At 42.5% G+C, this 21833-nt stretch overlaps 1 protein-coding gene across 1 annotated transcript in view; it reads left to right on the forward strand.

Annotated features, from left to right (window-relative positions):
- Positions 1–21123, forward strand: part of eya4 (EYA transcriptional coactivator and phosphatase 4) — a 90814-nt gene extending 69691 nt beyond the window's left edge. The window contains exons 11-20 of the mRNA XM_080743995.1: positions 1326–1500; positions 5480–5616; positions 6741–6824; positions 13305–13394; positions 13989–14047; positions 14331–14491; positions 16072–16186; positions 16563–16684; positions 19621–19721; positions 20995–21123. Coding sequence (XP_080600121.1) covers positions 1326–1500; positions 5480–5616; positions 6741–6824; positions 13305–13394; positions 13989–14047; positions 14331–14491; positions 16072–16186; positions 16563–16684; positions 19621–19721; positions 20995–21075 — 1125 coding nt within the window. The 3' untranslated portion in view covers positions 21076–21123. The remainder of the gene's footprint in view (positions 1–1325; positions 1501–5479; positions 5617–6740; positions 6825–13304; positions 13395–13988; positions 14048–14330; positions 14492–16071; positions 16187–16562; positions 16685–19620; positions 19722–20994) is intronic.
- The last annotated feature ends 710 nt before the right edge of the window (positions 21124–21833 follow it).

The raw sequence follows: 21833 nt of genomic DNA on the forward strand, positions 1-21833 counted from the left end.
CAGCTAGACCCCCATCTCAAAATATTTAGTTCCAGGGACCCCTCCCCGGAAGCACAATTTGAGTTACAAATGTTCGCTTAAAAAAATACATATTCAAAGATTTGCGCACATTTTTACGACTTTTCAAAAATAGCAGATCTACAAGCTCGCAGCGCGGCACTCTGTGCCGCGCTGTGAGCTTGTATATCTGCTATTTTTCAATAGCTAAAGTTACTATAGGCCAGGGCCCCTCCACCTTGGGCCCTGGTAACTCAGTCCCACTTTCCTACCCCTTGTGACGCCCCTGTGTGTGTGTGTGTGTGTGTGTGTGTGTGTGTGTGTGTGTGTGTGTGTGTGCGTGTGTGTTCTACTTTATGGTTACTTATGGAGATGGACATAGTGACAGGTTTAGAGAGCTGGCTCATAAAAGAGCCCATCTCTACTGGCTCAATAAAAACCTGCAGCACCAGGCTTTAATTGTAGGGAGAGATATAAATGACAGGATTGAGCGAATAAAAGACTTCAGAGACGAGAGAGAGAATGGCTATAAAAATGTTCTCTTCAAATATAAAAAGCCAAGTCTGAACCGTTTCAGCACAGTGAGCCGTCTCCATACACTGTTTCATTCTCTCTTTCATATCTACATGTACATACAGTACATACATACATAATTAAATACATACATAGATACTGTAGTATACCAGGGACGTGCAGAGAATGTTAGAGATGCAGGGGCTAAAATGTCTAAAAAGGCCTTTTGGTGGAAACATCGAAAATACCAGACCTCCGAGCTTGGAGGTCTGGTATTTTCATAGCTTGATACCACCCTGAACTAAGCATAATTAAGTCAATACTGGAGATGTGGCGTCATGGCATAGATTTCAGGTATGTCATGGAAAGGAGGCATTTAAATTTATTTCACCATAGTAAAAACTGCATTCATGGTTCACTTTTTACAGACGGATAAAAGGGAAGGGGCTCAAGCCCCTTTTGATGTCTATGTGTGTGCCTGCATACAGTACATACATCGCTGTCAGATGGAAACCACGTACAGTATGTCCAAAATAATTATTGCAAAGGGAACATAATCTCCATTGATTCAATATTTATAAAACCCACAGACTTAGCCACTTAAAGGGGAATAACACTTATTTTCAATTTTGAACTGTCATTAATATACCTTAGAGTGTGGAAATAGAGTTGCCTAGAACTGGAGGATTGATTGTTGGGTCATGTGATCAGTGACATCATGAAGGTGTACTCTGCAAGCCAAAGAGTACACCTTCATGATGTGTTTTCATACTGTATCAGATTTACGGTTCATAACATGTTTGTACTTCCTGCAGGAATACCCTTCATACACATCGTTTGGCCAAAACCAGTACGCCCAGTATTACTCCAGCTCATCTTATGGGACATACATGTCCTCCAATAGCGTGGACGGGACGGGGTCCACGGCGGCCTATCAGCTGCAAGAGCCCGCCCCGGTCATGACGGGACAGGCCGCCGAGCTGCACCAAGGTATGTTCTATGCCAGGGGATTTCAGGGACTCTCTAGGTTCCTTTATGGGGGTCTAAAGGGACCCTTACAAGTCTGTAACTTTGACAGTGTACAAATGGAACCAAATGGACTGACAGGTCCATTTGGTTCCATATGTACATTGTCAAAGTTAAGGGGAGACCGTCAAATGTCAAAGTTTTGAGAACCACTGTTCTATGCTATTGTTCTATGGTAGTGGTGCGAAGAGAGGATTTTTGTCCAGCCAAGAAGCAGCAACCAATGGGCACAGAAGAGGGATAGGATCATGACTAGCCTCGCGTAGCGTGGCTTCCTCATCTGCGAAGAGAAAAGCCTGGTGACAATATAAGGCAGAAAGCGTTCAACTTCCGGCGTGAGAATTTCACCGGAAGACTGCAACGCATGACGTAACTTCCGTTAAACGCAAGACTTCCGCCACTTCCGCTAGAACCAACCGGAAGGCATATTGTCTACAGGGTGGATCATCATGACTGGGACAAAGGTTCAGTTGTATTATCTACGGTACTAGTGTGAAGCCCGATGGAATGCTTTAGTACCCATTATCATAGTACTTGTAGGCCAGATTATGAAGTCAATACTTTGATGACGCACACAATACTCATTGTACCCGTTGCCAGTGTCTCTGTTGTACCTGTTGTCAGAGAACTTAAATGCAGTCATCATTATCATAGCACTTGGAGTCCAGTATAAGTATAAGTACTATGATCTAATTTTGATGCCATCAGGGATCTCCATATTTGGGGATGTGGGGAATTTGAGAACTGCTGATCCGACCAACCGAATGTTTCGGGTCCTCGAAACATAGCATCAACTTTGAGGTCGATTGGTTGGGGCGGTTCTAGAGATACGTGAAGGACAGATACACACGCACACACGTTTATAGAGTGATATACTATACAAGCAATATCCAGTGAGGCCATCTGAATCACTGTCATTCTCATTTATTTAATCTCATTTGAGATTAGGCCCTAAACACTTTTTGAAATTTCACATCAGGATACAGGCTAATTTATACTTGGCTGTACAACCACGCCACTCACTGGTAATTGTGATTTATATAAATAAAGTATCCACATTACTGTATACATTGGGATTAATATAATCTCACATCCACTCAAGAACATTGGCTTGTTGGCAACGGTGTGCCAAATCCCACGTGTGGCCTGTAGAAAGGAACTCTGCAGCCAGAGTTATCTGACAACTTGTTGGAGGATTTGGGGTCATTTAGCCAGTATTTACATTAGCAAATTTCAAGTGAGGAAATGTGTATTCTGTTGAGTTTTTGTAGACAGACTTCAAGCCGGATTCTGCGAGCCGGTGTCACACGGCTAAAAATAGCCGATCCACATACTCGAAACGCATCACAACGCTTGTAGATCGGGCAACATTTGTTGTGTTATACCAAGTGCAATGAAGTATATCAAGGCCTTAGGAAGAATTGACACAGTCAATCAATATAAAATCAGGTGGAATGGTGTGGTCAAAAGTCAGGGACTTTGAACAGTCTATCCATAATGAGTCGGGCCTGAACACAGCAATAATAAGAAATATACGACAGGTAATGTTGCATTTTTATTGAAAGAGTCAAGCATTAACAATTAGCAGTGAAGTAGACAGAGTTGTATATTGCATTGAACAAGAGAGTTGTATGTATATTGCAGTGAACATGACATTTGTGTTTGTATTTGCATAAGTACTCTGAAGTAGTTGTAAATGTGCATACAGGCATGTTTAGTTGTGGTGGGTGAATTCGTTGTGTTATACCAAGTGCAATGAAGTATATCAAGGCCTTAGGAGTAAAAAAGTGGGATGAGAGTGTGATGAAAACAAATGGAATGGAAACTAAGTAAAGCGTGCCAACATCTTCCCTCTCTCTCTCTCCGTTTCACTCTTTTCCCCCTCTTTCTTTGTTTATTTTTTCTCACATTTCTTTGGTTTACCTTGGCTGAGCACCAGGAGCTCTGATTAAAGGAGCTTATCGTTTCTCTGTCACTTACATTGATTTACTGTTTCAATGTGACTCGCCTTGGCTCTCTTTCTAGGAACATACAGAGTTATCATATTCACTTATTGTCACTATTATAAGGTCCTTCTTTCTCTCCATCTCCCGCCTCTCAGTGGTGGAAAAGGTACTCATGTATATACACAATATAGAAATACTCCGCTACAAGTAAAAGTACAGAATTCAAAATGTACTTGAGTAAAAGTATGAAAGTTTTGACATCAAAATATTGACAGTTCAAGTGGTTAAATGTCTGAAAATACACAACATGATGACAGTGCTGGCAAACATTTCTAAGCTGTCTAAGAAATCTATAAACATAACACAATGTTATACAATATCTAGTGGGGGTCCCTGCTTAATTTCTCTCTCAGCGATATTTTCAAACAGCCAAGGTATAAAATGGGGCTGAAGTGGTTCATGTATGTTTTATAATATTATAATTTATATCTTCAAAATAACTACAAACTAAAGTTTTCAAATAAATGTAGTGGATACAATATTTGGATCCGAGATATAGTGGAGTAGAAGTAAAAGTATTGGAAATTGGAAATACTCTAGTAAAGTACAAATACCTCAAAATTGTACTTAAGGTACAGTGCTTAAGTAAATGCACTTAGTTACTTAACACCACCGCTCCCTCTTTCTGTCTGTCTTGTTCTGTCTTTCTCAGACTCAGTCTATCAGTCTTTCTCCTCCTCCTGCAGTTTCATTTCTCTTGCCACTCGCATGCTCTCTCTCTCTCATCATCATCCTTCTGTCTCTCTCACACACGGCCTTTCCGTCTCTCTCTCTCTCTGATTGAGACATAACAATATGAGAGCTGAAGCTTAGCGTCTGGTTCTGGTTACCGCACCACGGTGGGAGCATATGGCACTTAGCGTGAGTGTGCGTGTGCACATTCCTTCGTACTACTTTTTTCGCGTTTAGGTTCAAACATTACATTTCTGCCTGGGAGGATGTAGTGGTAGCTACAGTATAATGTGTGTGATACTGTAGCTCAGGGGTCTTCGTTGTTTTCAGGCCAAGGACCCCTTAGTTGAGAGAGAGAGAGATGAAGCGGGGACCCCCATTTTCATAGATTCCATATAGTTTCATTGTTTGGCAGCACAATCATCAGTGTATTTTGGATTCATGTAAATTTGTGTTTTCAATTTGTGTTTTCAAATATTTAACCAACCGTCATTACTTAATATACTTGATGTTTCACTCTGTACTTAGTCTGTTCTTTTCCCCCTTCTACACCAAAGCTCTTTGCCGAAAATAGCCCACAACGCCTTCCAGCGCGAGGCGTGGTGGGCTTGTAGATCTGCTATTTTTGGCTAAAGTTCTCAGAATATGAACGCTAGGGTTCAAGTGGTTAATATAAAAAAGGAGAACATTTTTCTTCTATCACTCAAAGATTTGGAGGACCCCCTGTAGTAACTCTTGGGACCCGAAGACCCCTGCTGTAGCAAATGGCATCCAAGTCTCTCCTCTGTCCCGTTTTGTCATTTATCGTTTGTGCCTTGTTCCGCTGTTACATACGTAGTTGTGCATGCGTTTGAATCTCGCGCACGGTTCACACCCAAAATAGCCACGCTACTTTTGTTTATGGCACTCATTAGTCTCAATGTTAATCTATCCTCTCTCTTCTGTGGAATTATTTACCATGACCAGATGATTTATTGTTATTCCTCTTGCTTTCCTGGAGTCTCAACCATCACTCCTACATTTCTTCAGTGACTCTTGTTTATGAATGTTTGTACAGATCGAAATAAATATTTTGTAATTGCGAAATTGCATAATTATGAGACGTCAGTGATGTCAGTGAGTTTTACACGTGTGGTTTTGTTTGTGTGTGTCTGTGTGTGTGTGTGCGTGCGTGTGTGTGTGCGCGCGTGTGTGTGTGTGTGTGTGTGTGTGTGTGTGTGTGTGTGTGTGTGTGTGTGTGTGTGTGTGTGTGTGTGTGCGCGCAGCGGACTTTGACACAGTGCAGAGTCCCTCCACGCCCATCAAAGAGCTGGATGACCGCGCCTGCAGGAGCGGGGGCGGTAAATCTCGGGGGAGGGGCCGCAAGAACAACCCCTCCCCCCCACCGGACAGTGACCTGGAGGTAAGGCGCTGACATATTAACCACTCAAACACTCAACTGTACAGTTGCAGCTGTACTTGCTGTGCTCTTTTTCACCAAGTCGCGTTGCCAACAGTTGCTGTTCTACAAGTTCAGAACACATTGCAACGCGATGCGTCAGTAGCTTGTAGATCTGATGTTTTTGCCGAACGTTCCGCGGATTTAGGGTTGCTGGGGTTCAAGTAGTTAACAGACTTTTTTAATAGTCATTTAGCTTCATAGATAGATAGATAGATACCTTTATTATCCCACGGGGGAAATTCAGTTGGCCAGAGGCAGCACAGCAGTTAAGGTTACAAGTTACAGAGAAGTAAGAAAAAGAAAAAGAGTACTGTAGTGTACAGTCCAAAGAGCAAGCACACAAAAAGAGAAATAAAACATAAAGTGTCGAAAGCTATTGCAAAAAAAAGAAGAAGAATATATACATAAAGTGACCACGAAACATTCAATGCTCATAAGTGACACGTCACACACACAAAAAAGCTATACTCAAAGCATAACTTAACAAACAGTGCCAAACAAAAAGAGTGCACATAACAGTCACTGCTAGTCAATGCAGTCATGCAACACAAGTATCACACCGCCATATCAACACCGCAATCATCATCAAGTGATGAAGGTCACACAAAGACGTATAAATTAGACTTCATGCTGACAGACTAAACCTCAATTACTTTTGAAAATGTGATTCAGAAATGTAATGCAATGTCAGTGACAGTGTCATTGTTTAACAGAAACACCCACAATGGCTGTTTTAAGCCACCTGCTCACATTGAACACAATTCCTATGCAGTGTGTGTCTTGTTGTGTTTCTCTGCTTCTCCCCCTTCGGTGTTGAAGGCAGAATGTGTAGTCAAGTTACCGACTTGCCGTCCCGTTGGTCGCTTTAACTCTATGGTTGGTGGTGACGACTGCACTTCTTTTTTCTTTACCGTGTCTTGATAAAATCAAGCCAATGTGCGACCCCACTGTTAACTGCCCGCGACCCCACATTGGGTCGGGACCCATAGTTTGAGAACAGCTGGTTTATTGTATACATCCATGGCCTGTGGAGATGGGTGCTCCTCTCTTACCTCATGTGCTCGTCTGTTTCTCTGGCCGTGCAGAGGGTGTTTGTGTGGGACCTGGACGAGACCATCATCGTCTTCCACTCTCTGCTGACAGGCTCCTACGCACAGAAATATGGCAAGGTGAGATATCGCACAGATCCAGGCCTTGTCCTCAAACCATAAATGTGTTTTTGTGTTCATTCTAACTCACGGCTCCATTTGGTTACACTCAGAGTTACAAACGTATATAATATGAACTGGGGATTTGACTGTGTATGGATATGACCTAATGCATTGATTTGAGTATGTGTAGAATGCATTATACCGTAGATTTAACATTGGTTTGTGCTGCCATTCTTGCATGCAGAAGTAAATCACAGTTAAGCAATGAGCCTGGCGCTTAGTCCATTATTTCTTATAGGAAACCACAAGCTCAGACGCTTGATCCGGTTCACTGGGCATCAAAGCATCCCCTCATTGTGTCTAGCGATTCATTTTTATATTCTGCGAACGTTGTGTGTATCCTGCTTTTGGCAGCACCCAAAAGAGTGAAATAAACAGACAACACCACTAGCGCACAGTGGTTTTAGATTAATTTCTGTTTTTATATATATATTTATATATATATAAAACTGATGATGTTTGTACCAGCATCATCCTAATTTGACAACATAATTTCTCTCTTTTGGTCTGATGTTCTTTGACCAAACTTCCCTGTGATCCCATTTGGTGGTCTGGCCTGCCCCGGATAGCGACTGCAACTGTTTACAGTTCCCCTGCATTCTGTCGGTCGCTGGCTCGCGGCCGAGATCAGACTATGTGGTCAGGACTGCAGCCTTTTTATTGGATGATGTCGTTTCCTGTGGTGTGGTGGTGGTAGCCAGTAGCGCGCCTGTACGGGGCCGCACTCCACTGCGGCCCCGCGCGGACAGGGGCGTCACAAGGGGGGGAAAGTGGGACTGAGTTACTAGGGCCTAAGGTGGAGGGGCCTTAATTATTTAGCTATTGATAAATAGCAGATATACAAGCTCACAGCGCGGCACCGAGTGCCGCGCTGCAAGCTTGTAGATCTGCTGTTTGAAGTCGTAAAAATGTGTGGAAATCTTTGAATATATGTATTTTTTAAGTGAACATTTGTAAGTAAAATTCGGCTTCTGGGGGGTCCCTGGAACTAAATATTTTGAGATGGGTGTCCGTGGCCAAATACATGTCATTTTGTGGGTCCTTCACATGAAATATACAAAGATCTAAAATAGCAGATCTACAAGCTTGCAGCGTGGCACTCGGTGCCGCGCTGTGAGCTTGTATATCTGCTATTTTTCAAAAGTTAAAGCACAAAATAATGTGTAATAATGTGTTCCCAGTCTAAATGGGTTAAACCCCCTCCCCTATGAAGAACATTCTTGGGGTCCCGCAGTGAATACGTGTACCCAGGGCCCAGAATTTGTTGTGACACCCCTGGCCGTGTTGTTTGGACGGCCCAAAGAGAAAGCGGGTGGAGCGCCAGCCGTTTAGAGCCAGACTAGCATGGAACCAGCGGAGCTCAGGCGTTTTACAAGCACGCTTTGTGGGCACCGTTGCACTTCCTAGTTCCTCTGCACTTGTGGACCGTAGCGTTTAGAAATGGATTTTAAGACAGACAGAAAGGCCCTGGAGGGTTGTAAATAGTCATATGGGTGCGTGTGTGTGTGTGTGTGTGTGTGTGTGTGTGTGTGTTAGTGTTAGTGTGTGTGTGTGTGTGTGTGTGTGTGTGCGTGTGTGTGCGCGTCTCTGAGAAAGAGAGGAGAGAGGGGGCGCGAGAAAGAAAGAGAGAACACTATGCATGTGTGCAAACCCTGTGGCATAATAAATTCTGCTTGGTTTGCGTTGCATTGGCTGGAGAGAGAGAGTCGCGGAGGAGTTCCAGAGGACTGTATTTTTTTTTAATGAATGTAAGAGAGTTGTAAATTTCTCCTCGATTACAAAACAAAATGCTTGGGTTTATATTGATGGCTCCAACAGCTCCCTCGTCGCAAATAAACCCTGACAAGCTTTGTTTACCCACACTGGTGTCATGTTTTGTGATGTAGCACAAAATTGGTAGCGTGTATTCTTAATGTCTACGTGTGCCGCTGAGTGGCAGCAGAGATGCGGCAAACCAAAAGACATGTCATCTCCTAGTCTTAGTTTTAAAACAATTTAGAACCAAAGGGATTTCTCTTTTCTTTTTAGCTTTTTTCTCCTTTTTCTTTTACACCTCATCCACTCATGCCCTTAAGAAATATGGTGGCAGCTGTTTCTGTTCACACCTCTCCAAGAGTGGTGTTTACACCGTCGGCATGACAACCCCCAAGACTCATAGGGGATCTGTGTATACAAGATCTGCTTTAAATGGTTTTTCACTTTTCATGAAAGTTCTGCACATGCACATGCTCCATGCCTATGGACTCCGCAGTGGTGGAGGACGTACTCAGACTTTGGACTTAACTTAAGTCAAAGTACAAAAGTATTAGCATCAAAATATACCAAAGTACACCAAAGTAGGCGTAGTAGTAGCTAAAGGCGGCATTGGCTCAGGAGGTAGAGCGGAAGCTTGGGAAACAGAAGCTTCCCAGTTGGAACCCGGGCTCCCCTAGAGTTTGTGTCGAAGTGTCCTTGAGAAAGACACAGTGCAGGATGGTGCACGGTTTCCTCCACCGTCGGTGTGTGAATGGGTGAATGCGAAGAACATTCTAAAGCGCTTTGGAGAAAAGCGCTATATAAATGCAGTCCATTAGAGTAAAAATACTCATCATGCAGAATGTCCCGTTTAAGAATCATATCAGTGTTTCTTAATCATTTTTGGGACGGTGCCCCCCTATACAATCCAGGGGTTCCTTATCCTTACCACACCCAATTGAAGTATAAGCTTTATTTTGATTGTGTATTGTGTTGCTTATATCATTTAGAAAACATCTCATTGGTTTCCAAATATCTGATTTTACATTAAACTGGGCTGTTAGTATGTGATTATTATGTAATTATTAGCCTACTGCCCAGGGAGAGAAAATAAGCCTGTTATGATAGTAACTACTGTATGATACTGACCATGAGACTGACATCATCAATATCATGTCAGTATCATGGCCAGTATCATGGTCAGTATCATGGCCAGTATCATGTCAGTATCATGGCCAGTATCATGTCAGTATCATGGCCAGTATCATGTCAGTATCATGTCAGTATCACGGCAGTATCATGGCCAGTATCATGGTCAGTATCATGGCCAGTATCATGGCCAGTATCATGTCAGTATCATGTCAGTATCACGTCAGTATCATGGCCAGTATCATGGTCAGTATCATGGCCAGTATCATGTCAGTATCATGGCCAGTATCATGTCAGTATCATGGCCAGTATTACGTCAGTATCGTGGTCAGTATCACAGCCAGTATCATGTCAGTATCATGGCCAGTATCATGTCAGTATCATGTCAGTATCATGGTCAGTATCATGTCAGTATCATGGTCAGTATCATGGCCAGTATCATGTCAGTATCATGTCAGTATCATGGCCAGTATCATGTCAGTATCATGGCCAGTATCATGTCAGTATCATGGCCAGTATAATGTCAGTATCATGGTCATGTCATATCCTTTTTCTCACACCTTTTTCTCACTTTTTCTCTAAGTACACAAACACATAACCATAAACACACAATCAAAGATTAAACCATGAGCGCTTTAGAGACAAACATGCTCACTCTCTTTAACACTTACACTCGAAGTCTCGAACACATCGATTGTAATTTTTCATTGGGATAGTTTATGCACATAACGTGGAATATTGTTCACATCTTACTGAACCGTGGGTTTGTCATGGCAGTCAGAATGATAACAGTGGAGGTGGAGAGAGAAGAATTGTTTCACGGTAGACTTGTTCCAGACCAAAGTAATATTTGAAATTGTCTATGATTGATTGAATAGTTCTGGAGAACAAGCTTCCAACACAAGCTAAATCTTTTCCTATAACTCTTTAGGAAAGCGAAATACTCTAAAACAGAGAACACATTTCAGTTTTATGTCTGCTGACTAAAATGTCTATACCCTGTATCTTCTCAAATGGCTTGCTTGCAGCCAACATAATCATTTTCATGTGAGACAAACTATGTAGAGGTAGGGCTACTGTGCCTCATACTTTGTGTTCTTTAGGTCAATGGTTCTCATCCTCTTCTGGATCAGGGCCCACTTGAAAATATTGAAAGCGTTTGCGATGGGTGGGCTGAGCATGTTTATTTTAATGATCAGTTAGCCTAATTGATAGTGTCCTGGCGTGGATCAATGGAACTATAACGTAGTATACTTTAGTCAATATTGACTAAAAGTTGAAACGATTCAAACGAAGTTCACACACACAGGCAGGCTGAGGCAGGCACACACACACACACTGCTGATTTCACCAAGCTGTTAATGTTGATTACATGTTTCTGGTGGCAGTTCTGTGTGGAAGCAGTCACTGGCACAGACAGAGACACACACAATCACACACACATGCCGCGACCGTGCGTTGCGATCACCGTGCGTCGCGATCACCCGCGCGCGTGCACGCTCGCAAAAATGTCCCTCCCCCGTAAATCGCTCAGAATAGGGCACAGTTTCAGACTAAAGTGTGAGCTGAGTCTGAAATCAGGCTAGTATTTGTGAATTAATAATAATTTTCTCCATTGATTTGAACGGGAAAATGCCAAAATTAAACTTTTCCCAAATATGGAGATGACTGACATCATACTGTAGCTGTCTGATGTCATAGACCACTGCCAATTATTTGGGGGCCTGCAATAATCTCGTGGCCCACGAGTGGTCCCCGGCCCACAGGTTGAAAACCACTGAGTTAGGTCAATGACAATAGGGAACAGACTATGCTTACAATCGTGCTATCCACCCAGCATATCATACCCTATCCTGAAATGCTAATTATGAATTTAAAAAATAATCTTTTGAAAATGGTTTATTTTAGTACATCAATGTAAATTTGCTTTAGTTATAACTCCTTATCATGTCTTCCACTCTGGGTATAGCAACTCTCTCTCCCTCTCTGCATGTGTGCCGTCACGTTAGTTTCTTTCTATTCTGGTCGTCTAACAGTGTCAGCAAATCGCACAGCGAGCTGTCGACCCTCCCTGACCTATCGCAGATGATGGTTTTTGCAGCTGAGCCCTGGTTGGGCACACGCACACGCACACACACACACACACACACACACACACACACACACACACACACACACACACACACACACACACACACACACACACAGACACCCCCCCCCGCACAAGCACCTCCCTGTTAGGCCACACGCTTTTGGTCAAGCACATACAGTGTTCCATCAGACAAACTCACAAACACATTCATACATTGTATCCCCTTTTGCCCCCCCCGTGAATGAGGAATGTTGATGGGACCGAACAAGTGCAACCAGTCTGTCAGCAAATGCTGAGATTAGTGGAACATACCAACTCTAGCTGGCAGCGGGGGTCGGGGCTGGCGGTTCGGGGCCGGGGGTGAGATATAGATAATATCTTAAAGATAAGTAGGGGAAAAAAACTGAGTACGTGAAAATCTAATAAAAGATAGTCGAGGATGATGGCTGAGACCAGGAGAATGCACGCACCTCCAAATAAAATGTGGACGACTGTGACTGTAGTGATTAATATGGATGATGATAAGAATCCTAAAGTGCTTGGAAATGCAACATTTCACACAAAATAAATTAGCAAATGTATGTTGTCGAAATAGGCAATACAAAACTACAGTATGTCTTCAGAAATAAGCTATACTATGTTGACATAAATTATGAAATTTTTAGGGTCTTTTTAGGGTCTGTTTGTGTGTATGGAGATATAATCTCATTAAAACTGTTGGACCTGCCTTCCGTCATGTGTGATCTGTATAAATAGTTTCTCATAATAGCCTGTTTGTAGACACTGTCTTTGGATATGTGCTTGGTAAGAGGTGATAGTGTTTCAGGGGTTCCCAAGCTTTCCCATGCCAAGGAACAACCCCCTAAATAGCCACAGCCTCTGGCCGCATCTCCCCTATTGCAACATGGCTTACAAAAAGAAAGAAAAGAAAATAGCAGATCTGCAAGCTCACATCACGTGTCACATTGTTGTGAGCTTGTAGATCTGCATTTGTTTTCTTCAAATAATTTTAGAAAATGTTTGAATGCTGATTTTGTTCTCCCCATTTTCCCTCTCCTTTTGGAATGGACTGCCTGGCTCCACTCACATTGAAAACCTGTGATAGGACATTCATTTGCAGACTGCAGAAGTGTTTTGAAGATATTGGACAATTTATCTCTGTTCAAAAACACATTTAATTTCAGTTGTCTAGCTTATTAGTATTTTTATCTATTTTCAAGAACAATTCAACACAAAGATAGCAGAAGATTAAGATTAATCAAAACATAAATCCAGACTATATAAATAGACAACCTGACAGTTTGGGGGAATAAGATGATGATGATGATGATGATGATGATGATGATGATGATGGTGGTGGTGGTGATGATGATGATGATGATGATGATGATGATGATGATGATGATGATGATGATGATGATGATGATGATGATGATGATGATGACTCATGTCTTCTCCATCAGGACCCTCCCATGGCAGTAACACTTGGTCTACGGATGGAGGAGATGATCTTCAACTTGGCTGACACACACTTATTCTTCAATGATTTGGAGGTTAGTGGGATAAGAACAAATGGACAAAAAAACACACATTATCTTCTAGGCTAACATTTCCTTTGTGCACGTTTCAAAGTTTTCACCATGCTCATTATAGTGTAGCCTAATGCACACATCTAGACTCCAAATGAAACTGATATTATCCTAGATAAAGTACTATGTTCTATCCGTCTGTCTTTCAATGTTATATGAGATACTTAAAGTGTGGTTCCTGTGGAAATAAGCCTCGGCTTTCTAGGATCTCCTTTTAGTTGACCTTGTACCAGTGATTTGTACTGTCATGAAACTGTACTTTTTTCTATTGCAAACTTCTAATAAATTCTTCAATCAATCAAATGAGTGGGTTATACATTAATGAGAGATACTACCCCCTAGTGGCATAAAATCAAATAACAGAATTGGAATCAGATCTCACAGGTGAGGTTTACAGGTGTAAATCAATGCATGAATTCATTTTTGTGCACCCACCACTTATGAATTGTAACTTTTTTGGTTGAATTATTAACCATATTAATCCTGGTGTGTGTGTGTCTGTCTGTGTGTGTGTTTGTGTGTGTGTGTGTGTGTGTGTGTGTGTGTGTGCGTGTGTAGGAGTGTGATCAGGTACACATTGATGACGTTTCATCAGATGACAATGGCCAGGACTTAAGGTGAGATTTCTAGTCACTTCCACTCATTTATAATCTGTACAATCTGAATATTGTCGATAATTAAATTTATAATTAGTATATATTAAATCCCAACGCATTTATAAACAATTATGTACTTGATTATTGCTAACAATGATTGCTTGTATGATTCATAACAATTGGCCTTTTAAGGATAAAGATAACGCCTATTACCGTACAATCCTGAATAATGAATAAATTAATCTTTTTGTTTCTCCAAGAGCAGAGTTTTGTAATAAAACATAATCATTATTGTTATCGACAGTACTTACAGTTTTGCAACTGATGGCTTCCATGCAGCTGCAACCAGCGCCAACCTGTGCCTGGCCACGGGTGTCCGCGGTGGGGTCGACTGGATGAGGAAGCTGGCCTTCCGCTACCGACGGGTCAAAGAGATGTACACTACATACAAAAACAATGTGGGGGGTAAGAGCCATCCCGTCAGCTGTTGAAACCCATTTAGACCTGTGGCCCATTCTCACTAATGTCTTCTAAATCAGTGTTTCTCAAACTTTCACATTTCAAGGTCTCCCCTTAACACTGTCAAGAGTTACAGACTTATATGGGTCAATTTAGACCCCCCAAAGGAACCCACCGAGTCCCCATGGAATCCACTTTGAGAACCACTGTTCTAAATCCTGTTGCTATAATATCGGTGGTTCTCAAAACCTTGTCGTGTCAAGGACCCCCAAAATGATATCTATTTGGCCGTGGACAACCGTCTCAAAATATTACCTATCAGGGACGCTCCCAGAAGTAAAGATTTGAGTTAAAAAGTTACAAGATTTGAGTTCAAAGATTTGTACACATTTTCACGATTTTCAAAAATAGCAGATCTACAAGCTCATGCTATGAGCTTGTATATCTGCTATTTTTAAATAGCCAAAGTATAAAATAATGGTTAAAGTGGTTAAAATGTAAAGTGACACAGATGCTTTCCAAGTCTTAAATAATGTAATGGTCAAGAAGTGCAGCACTCCGGAGCCGGAGTCAAACCCATGACCCTCGGCTTGCCAGTCAGGCCAACATCCCGCTGCACCAAAGCAGCTAGCTCACTCAGAGGAGGACGTTATGGCGAGCTATGGGGACGCTACACTTACCCCCGGTTAGAATCGAAGCACGCCCCCTGGCCATAACTTCCTCCACTGAGGGAGCTAGCTTCTTTGGCACAGGGGTTGAATGGTGAGCCCTGGATTTCTATCCCCAGCTTGGGGCACTGCACTTCTCGGCTGTTACAATACAACTTAATCGATGTTGGGTGGAGACCTTGTAATGTCCAATGTAGTTATTATTTAGTTTAAATATTTATAAAACCCACAGACAGACTTGACCACTTTCAACTGCAGTCCCTATTTTGGGTATGTCATTATTGGCATGTCAATATGGGTGTACATTTTCAAAGAAATTGAAATGAGCTGATCTGCAAGCTCACAACTATGAAATATGGAAATACAAGGTTTCTGTCTGACAACGGTGATTACACTTTAGCAATTTAGCAGACACTCTTGTCCAGAGTGACTTACAAACAATCAAGGCACAGGCTAAATAGAGTGCAAAGAAAACAATGAAGTGCTACAAATGAACCAGGAGAAGTGACATGTGAAAACAGACAGGCCAGCCTTGTGGGGAGGGAGGGCTTTTAGAGCAGTGATTCTAAAAACCTTTTCATTTCAACGACCCCTAGTTTACGATGCATTAGGCCACCAAACCCCCATAGCTTTAAGAGTGTACACATGGGTCCATTTGGTTCTATTAATAGAGTTACCAATCATTTTAGCTGGGTGCCCCCTGTAACCCCCTCAAGGTCACCAGACCCCACTTTGAGAACCACTGTTTTGTTTTAGCAGTTGTTTTTTAGTCACTCAAAGCTTAACTTCTGGTATGATTTAGCTTTGGAATTGGTCCACGTTTCTGTCATTTCACATTCAGCCAAAAGGCTCTTAAGCACTTTAACACTGGCATCCATATTTTGGGCATATTTTCAACAGTTTTTCAAATTCTTGTAGGTCTGCTGGGCCCTGCTAAGAGGGACGCCTGGCTCCAGCTAAGAGCAGAGGTGGAGGCTCTGACAGACTCCTGGCTCACCAACGCACTCAAGTCGCTGTCCATTATCAGCTCTAGGTGCCTCCTCCAAATTCATACATATACTGTACCATCCATCTAAAGCTCCATCATCATCCAATAATGCATCCATTATCCAATCTTCCATCCATCCATCCATCCATCAAACAAACATTCTACCCATCTATATATCATCCATACATATATCCAAACGTCCAACGTTCTATACATTGGTCAATGACACTAGACCAATTCACAATCAGAGTTCATTATGACACAACACAACTGTGATTTAGTTACAGGTAATTGTTTAAAATGATCTTTTGCCAACCTCATTTTGTCACAGCCCTAAATCCATCCATCAACTTTCATACATCCACCCATATTAATCTAATGTCTCTCTGTCTGTGTATGTGTCTCTCTCTCTCTCCCACAGGAGTAATTGTGTTAATGTGCTGGTGACCACGACACAGCTCATACCAGCGCTGGCTAAAGTTCTCTTGTATAGTCTTGGATCTGCTTTCCCAATAGAGAACATTTACAGTGCAACCAAAATTGGTAAGAGACACTACTATGATAGTTTAGATACTTTGTTGACCAGTGTCCCCCAGGCTCTATAGTCTTTTTTCCCCCCCTTACCAAATTTCTCAGAAAAAAATAGCTCTTGTTGCTAACGTTAGTTCCCTATTATGACATGCCTAGAATAGGGATGCTAGGATTCACACAGCAACATTTTATCTTCTATTTCTTTCATTGTATATTTCCAATTAATCGCCCGGGTGCTTCATTTGCTACATTTATTTGAACCCCCGGTGGGTATTTGGTTCCCTGGTGGCTGTTTGCCCCCAGGCTATTATTTGGAAATGTACGGTGGTTTGATACCTTATAAAGTCGTACATATTCTATGCTGTACATATAGTCCTCCAAATACAGGGAAACAGGGACATAATATTTGTTTTCTGACAAGATATGGTTGTCATGGTCAAAGTTGCACTTCCTCAGTGGAATTGTGTAGCCACGCATACATCAGAAACGCCACATCCACGGTGAAGGTTTCCTCTTACGATACGGGGGAATCTCAGTTCTGACACGTTCCATTAGCGCCTGCAGTGGAACTCAAAGAAAACATTGCAAAACTGCATAATTCTAGTGCTGTAGTTTACCATGCTCAAACTGGAGGCCAATCTGAATTGGGCTAAACTGAGTATGTGAAAGTGTGACCCCTGCATAATCCAGCATAAAAAGAAAACACACACACACACACCTTTCTAATTGGCCCGTTGGTGCCCCCTGGTGGCCCCCCTGGAGCCTGTGGTGCCCCACTTTGAAACCTACTGTCCTAAACAACATCCACACATTACTGTCGTTGTCACCTCACCTGCTCCCCATCTGGCCTCGTAGCCTACCCTCTGACACAGACGACCCTCTGACACACTGGACAGACGGCCGCTTTCCAGCTGGACTCTGCCTGAACCCCTGAAAGTTATGCTAATGTGCCGTGACTGTGGCCAGCCCTAAATTCAACCATACCGTATATCAATCTAAGACTGGAGGAAACAAACAACTTCGATAAAAAGGAGATCGAGCCAAAAATTCTCAGGAGATGAAACACGAGCCAATTTTGTGTGTCAGTGTGTGTTTGCCTGTTCCCTGTGTGTCCGTGACCTTGCGCTACGCCCAAATCAGCCCCACGGTGCCTTAATTCAAGTGGACATAGTAATGTGGTAACCATGACAACTCTATGAGGTTCAAGACACAAGCAGTGTTTCAGGTTAGATGCCACGTCTCAGAAAGGCTCCTGACCACGTCCACATACCCTCTGTCATTCTGTGATATGTACTGTAGATAGAGACATGGCAGTGAATTTCAAGGACCCCCAGTTTGATATGCACCAGGCCACGGACCCCCCATTTGATCCCTTCTGCCACTGTATCTCTGGGTAAAATACTCAGTGTTCATTTAACCCTGGAGAGTGTACAAATGGAACCAAATGGACCCGTAAAGGTCCGCTTGGTTCAGCTCTTTCATCCCATTCTAACAGACCTCCAGGCCATTAAGGGGCCATGCCACTGGTCTTATCCGAAGGACAGGCTTTAATTGTCCCATACACCTGCTGGCCACTGTCCTTCTTTTTTAATGGATGTTTTTACATATAAAAAACGTATACATGGCGACCTGGCTGGGACATCATTTCCCCCCAGCCTATTTCACCTACCGGCAGTGGTGCCAGAGCTAACATTACACCAATATTGGTGGTTTATTGATTGCTCTAGATTGTGTTTGTGTGCGAGAACGGATGGTCTTGAGTCCTGTTTTGCCACACAAGTGAATGGAACACAGACTTATGGAATGGAGTACAGACGCAACAAACATATACAGACAGTATTTGGCCTTGAATCATGCCCAGGTAGCAATTACCAAAGTTCAACATTGCTTTAAATTTAGGATATTATGACTTCTGTCATTATCCACGCTTCCTTCCACTGCCGCGTTAACCATTTAGCAAACCGATGACATCCGTTTGAACCGAAGCGCCTCTCAGGATTGATCAGAGTGAGACCGATGTTATGGGAACAAAACAGTGTCTATATTTGTGTGTGTGTTGAATGCATCCTCCTCTCTGTCTCCTCTCATCCCTCACTCTGTTCCTGATTTACACAAGCCTGTCTCATCCTGTCTTTCATTTCCGTCTAAACCAGTGGTTCTCAAAGTGGATTCCAGGGACTCTGTGGGTTCCTTTCGGGGGAGTATTTAAATTGACCCATACAAGTCTGTAACTCTTGACAGCGTACAAATGGAACCAAATGAACCCTGACAGGTTCATTTGGTTCCATTTGTACACTGTCAGAGTTAAGGAGAGACCTTGAAATTTGAAAGTTTGAGAAACACTGGTCTAAACCAGTGGTTCTCAACCTGTGGGTCGGGACAGGTTCATTTGGTTCCATTTGTACACTGTCAGAGTTAAGGAGAGACCTTGAAATTTGAAAGTTTGAGAAACACTGGTCTAAACCAGTGGTTCTCAACCTGTGGGTCGGGAGCCCCAGGGGGGGGGGGTCACCAAATTATGTTGGGGGGTCCCCAGATGTTTAGCTAAATGTTAACATTGTTTCCTCACTCAACAGTAAACAACCCAACATAAAGTTTAGGTGTATAGAGGGTATCTGCTCAGTGTCAATTTTGAGGATCTCTAAAATTACAAATTAAACATTGGCCGAACTGTCCAATATTAGAGGCAGACATTTTGAAAATAGCCTATCTACATGCTCACAGCGCCTCGCGTTGTGAGCATGTAGATCTGCTATTTTCACAATAGAACCGTGTTCTACAAAATGTAATGCCTCAACTCTTAGTGCTCGTCAGGGTGGGTGGGGGTCCCCAGTTAAAAATATGACAATTTTGGGGGTCGCTGCCTGAAAAGGTTGAGAACCACTGGTCTAAACCACCAAAAAGTAAAGGCAAAGAAAATCTGTGTGAGCCGTTGTGTTTGTCTCCAGGCAAAGAGAGCTGTTTTGAGCGTATAGTCAACCGCTTTGGCACTAACATTACATATGTTGTGGTTGGCGATGGGAGAGATGAAGAGCATGCGGCCAGCCAGGTAAACCAAACAAATAAAGACATCTAATAAACTCTGAACTTTAACCCCTCCTTCCTCCCCCTTGTTTATTTTGTATTTTTTGCAGGCAAAGAGAGTTGCTTTGAGCGCATAATGCAAAGGTTTGGCAGGAAAGTAGTGTATGTTGTAATTGGGGACGGTGTGGAAGAGGAGCAGGCGGCCAAAAAGGTAATGGACCAGCGACTTCACCGCGAGCCCGCCTATTCCACACAGCGTGATGCGCTGACTGGACCCAAGCCTGCCTTTCTTTGCTGTGTGTGTGTAGTGGTTTTGAGTTGGTCGTTTACTTTCGTTTGTCTACTTGCTGTTTTATTTTATTTTTTTGTTCGTTTTTTTAATGAGATGAAAGTAGACTTTTGATCTCAACTGATAAGTGTCGGGTAATGAGATTGTGAGACTTGACCAGTGTTGTACATTTTCTACCATAAAAACAAAAAACGAAATTGTACGCTGATTAATTAATTTACAATCTCTTTTTTGAGCCATGATAGTTTTTCTTTTCATATAGTAGTAAATACAATTAAGACTTTTAATTAAGGCTAGTTTGGTAGCATAAATGAATGGGAGACAAAAGTGTACACAGTGTTGAAGTTTATAACAATCTCATGTCATGACCATGTGTAAATTAACCCTAGTGCAATACACAGTAGTGTTCTCATCCATCATTAAGCCTGAGTTATTGGCTGTGCACCACAATGCACCCAAAATAACACATCTACAGCTTGTAGATGTGTTATTTTTGGTGCACGACACCCCACCACAACTAATGATTGACTGGATTCTCCATGGATGTGCGGATATACTCCAATGTTAAAAATCTGTTCCTCATTCATCAGCTGGTGATGTTACCATTCACTATGTGTATGAGACAGGATATATATAGCCCTTTGTTATAAGCACAATATGGATCAACAATTCGTGATAAAACCACTGTAGGCTCTGTGTGGCTCTAGTGCACATTTCTTTGAACAGGGAATTATGTGTGTGAGTCTTACGTCTTCTTCGGCTTTGGGGCACAGTTCATAATGCTGGGTGCTGGGAGTGTTTAAGCATACAGTAGGAATGCATGGATTTTTGTTTTGCGGTGCTTTTTGTAAGCCAAGCAGCTACAAGCTACAGTAGTGTAGCTTGCATGACTTTGGGTGGCGGTGTGTGACAATATAAGAAAATAATAACCGCGTGCGTGTTGACTCGTATCTTGCTTTTTCATCTAAGTGTGTGTTTGTGTGTGTCTGTCTGTCTGTCTGCCCAACAGCACAACATGCCTTTCTGGAGGATATCGAGTCACTCTGACCTGCTGGCGTTACACCAAGCACTGGAGTTTGAGTACCTGTAACTGTATGGTGATAATGGACACATTGCAATGTTACCATTTAAATGGTCAGCAATGGGCGATGCAGCCCCTTCTTTTGTATACCTATTTAAGAAAGAAAAAAAAGAAAAAAACACAATACACTGCAACTTTTTGTCATTGCTTTTTTTCCCTGTTTTTTGAATATCTGGATTTACATACTCTGAATGGTCTTAAGAAGAGGAGAGAGAGAGAAGAATGGAAGAGAAAGCAGAGAACAGTGGGCGTACTCGTTATGCCCCCATGTTTGTGGACTTCTATTGCCCATGCAACAGTAGCAGCGCAGCTCTACCCGAGACCCTGTAAACCTATAGATCTCCCTTGGCCAAGGAGGATTTCGTTCTTTGACCGACCACTAGATGTTTGGTTTCCTGTGTGGGAGGCCCAGGTTTCTTCAATTAGAGCTCGGGAAGAATCGTCTCCACCCAACATGAATTTAAATCATTAAAACATTGGTTCTCAAACTTTTTTTATTTTATTTCAAGGACCCCCACAACTCTGAGTGTGTACATGTGGGGTTCCATTGAACACTCTTGAGTTACTGACCCGTAAGGGTCCATTTGGAACCCCCTCAAGGCACCCTGGACCCCACGTTGAAAACCACTGCATTAAAGGTATACTGGTTTCATACTTGGTTGCGCACAATGTCACTCACTGGAAATGGCATATCTACAAGCTCAATGTGTAGCGCAGGGGTTTTCAAACTTTTTTGACTCAGGGCACCCCTGTAAATAACTTTTTCA

This window comes from Nannobrachium achirus (genome assembly GCF_963921795.1).
Source record: "Nannobrachium achirus genome assembly, chromosome: 16".
NCBI lineage: Eukaryota > Metazoa > Chordata > Actinopteri > Myctophiformes > Myctophidae > Nannobrachium > Nannobrachium achirus.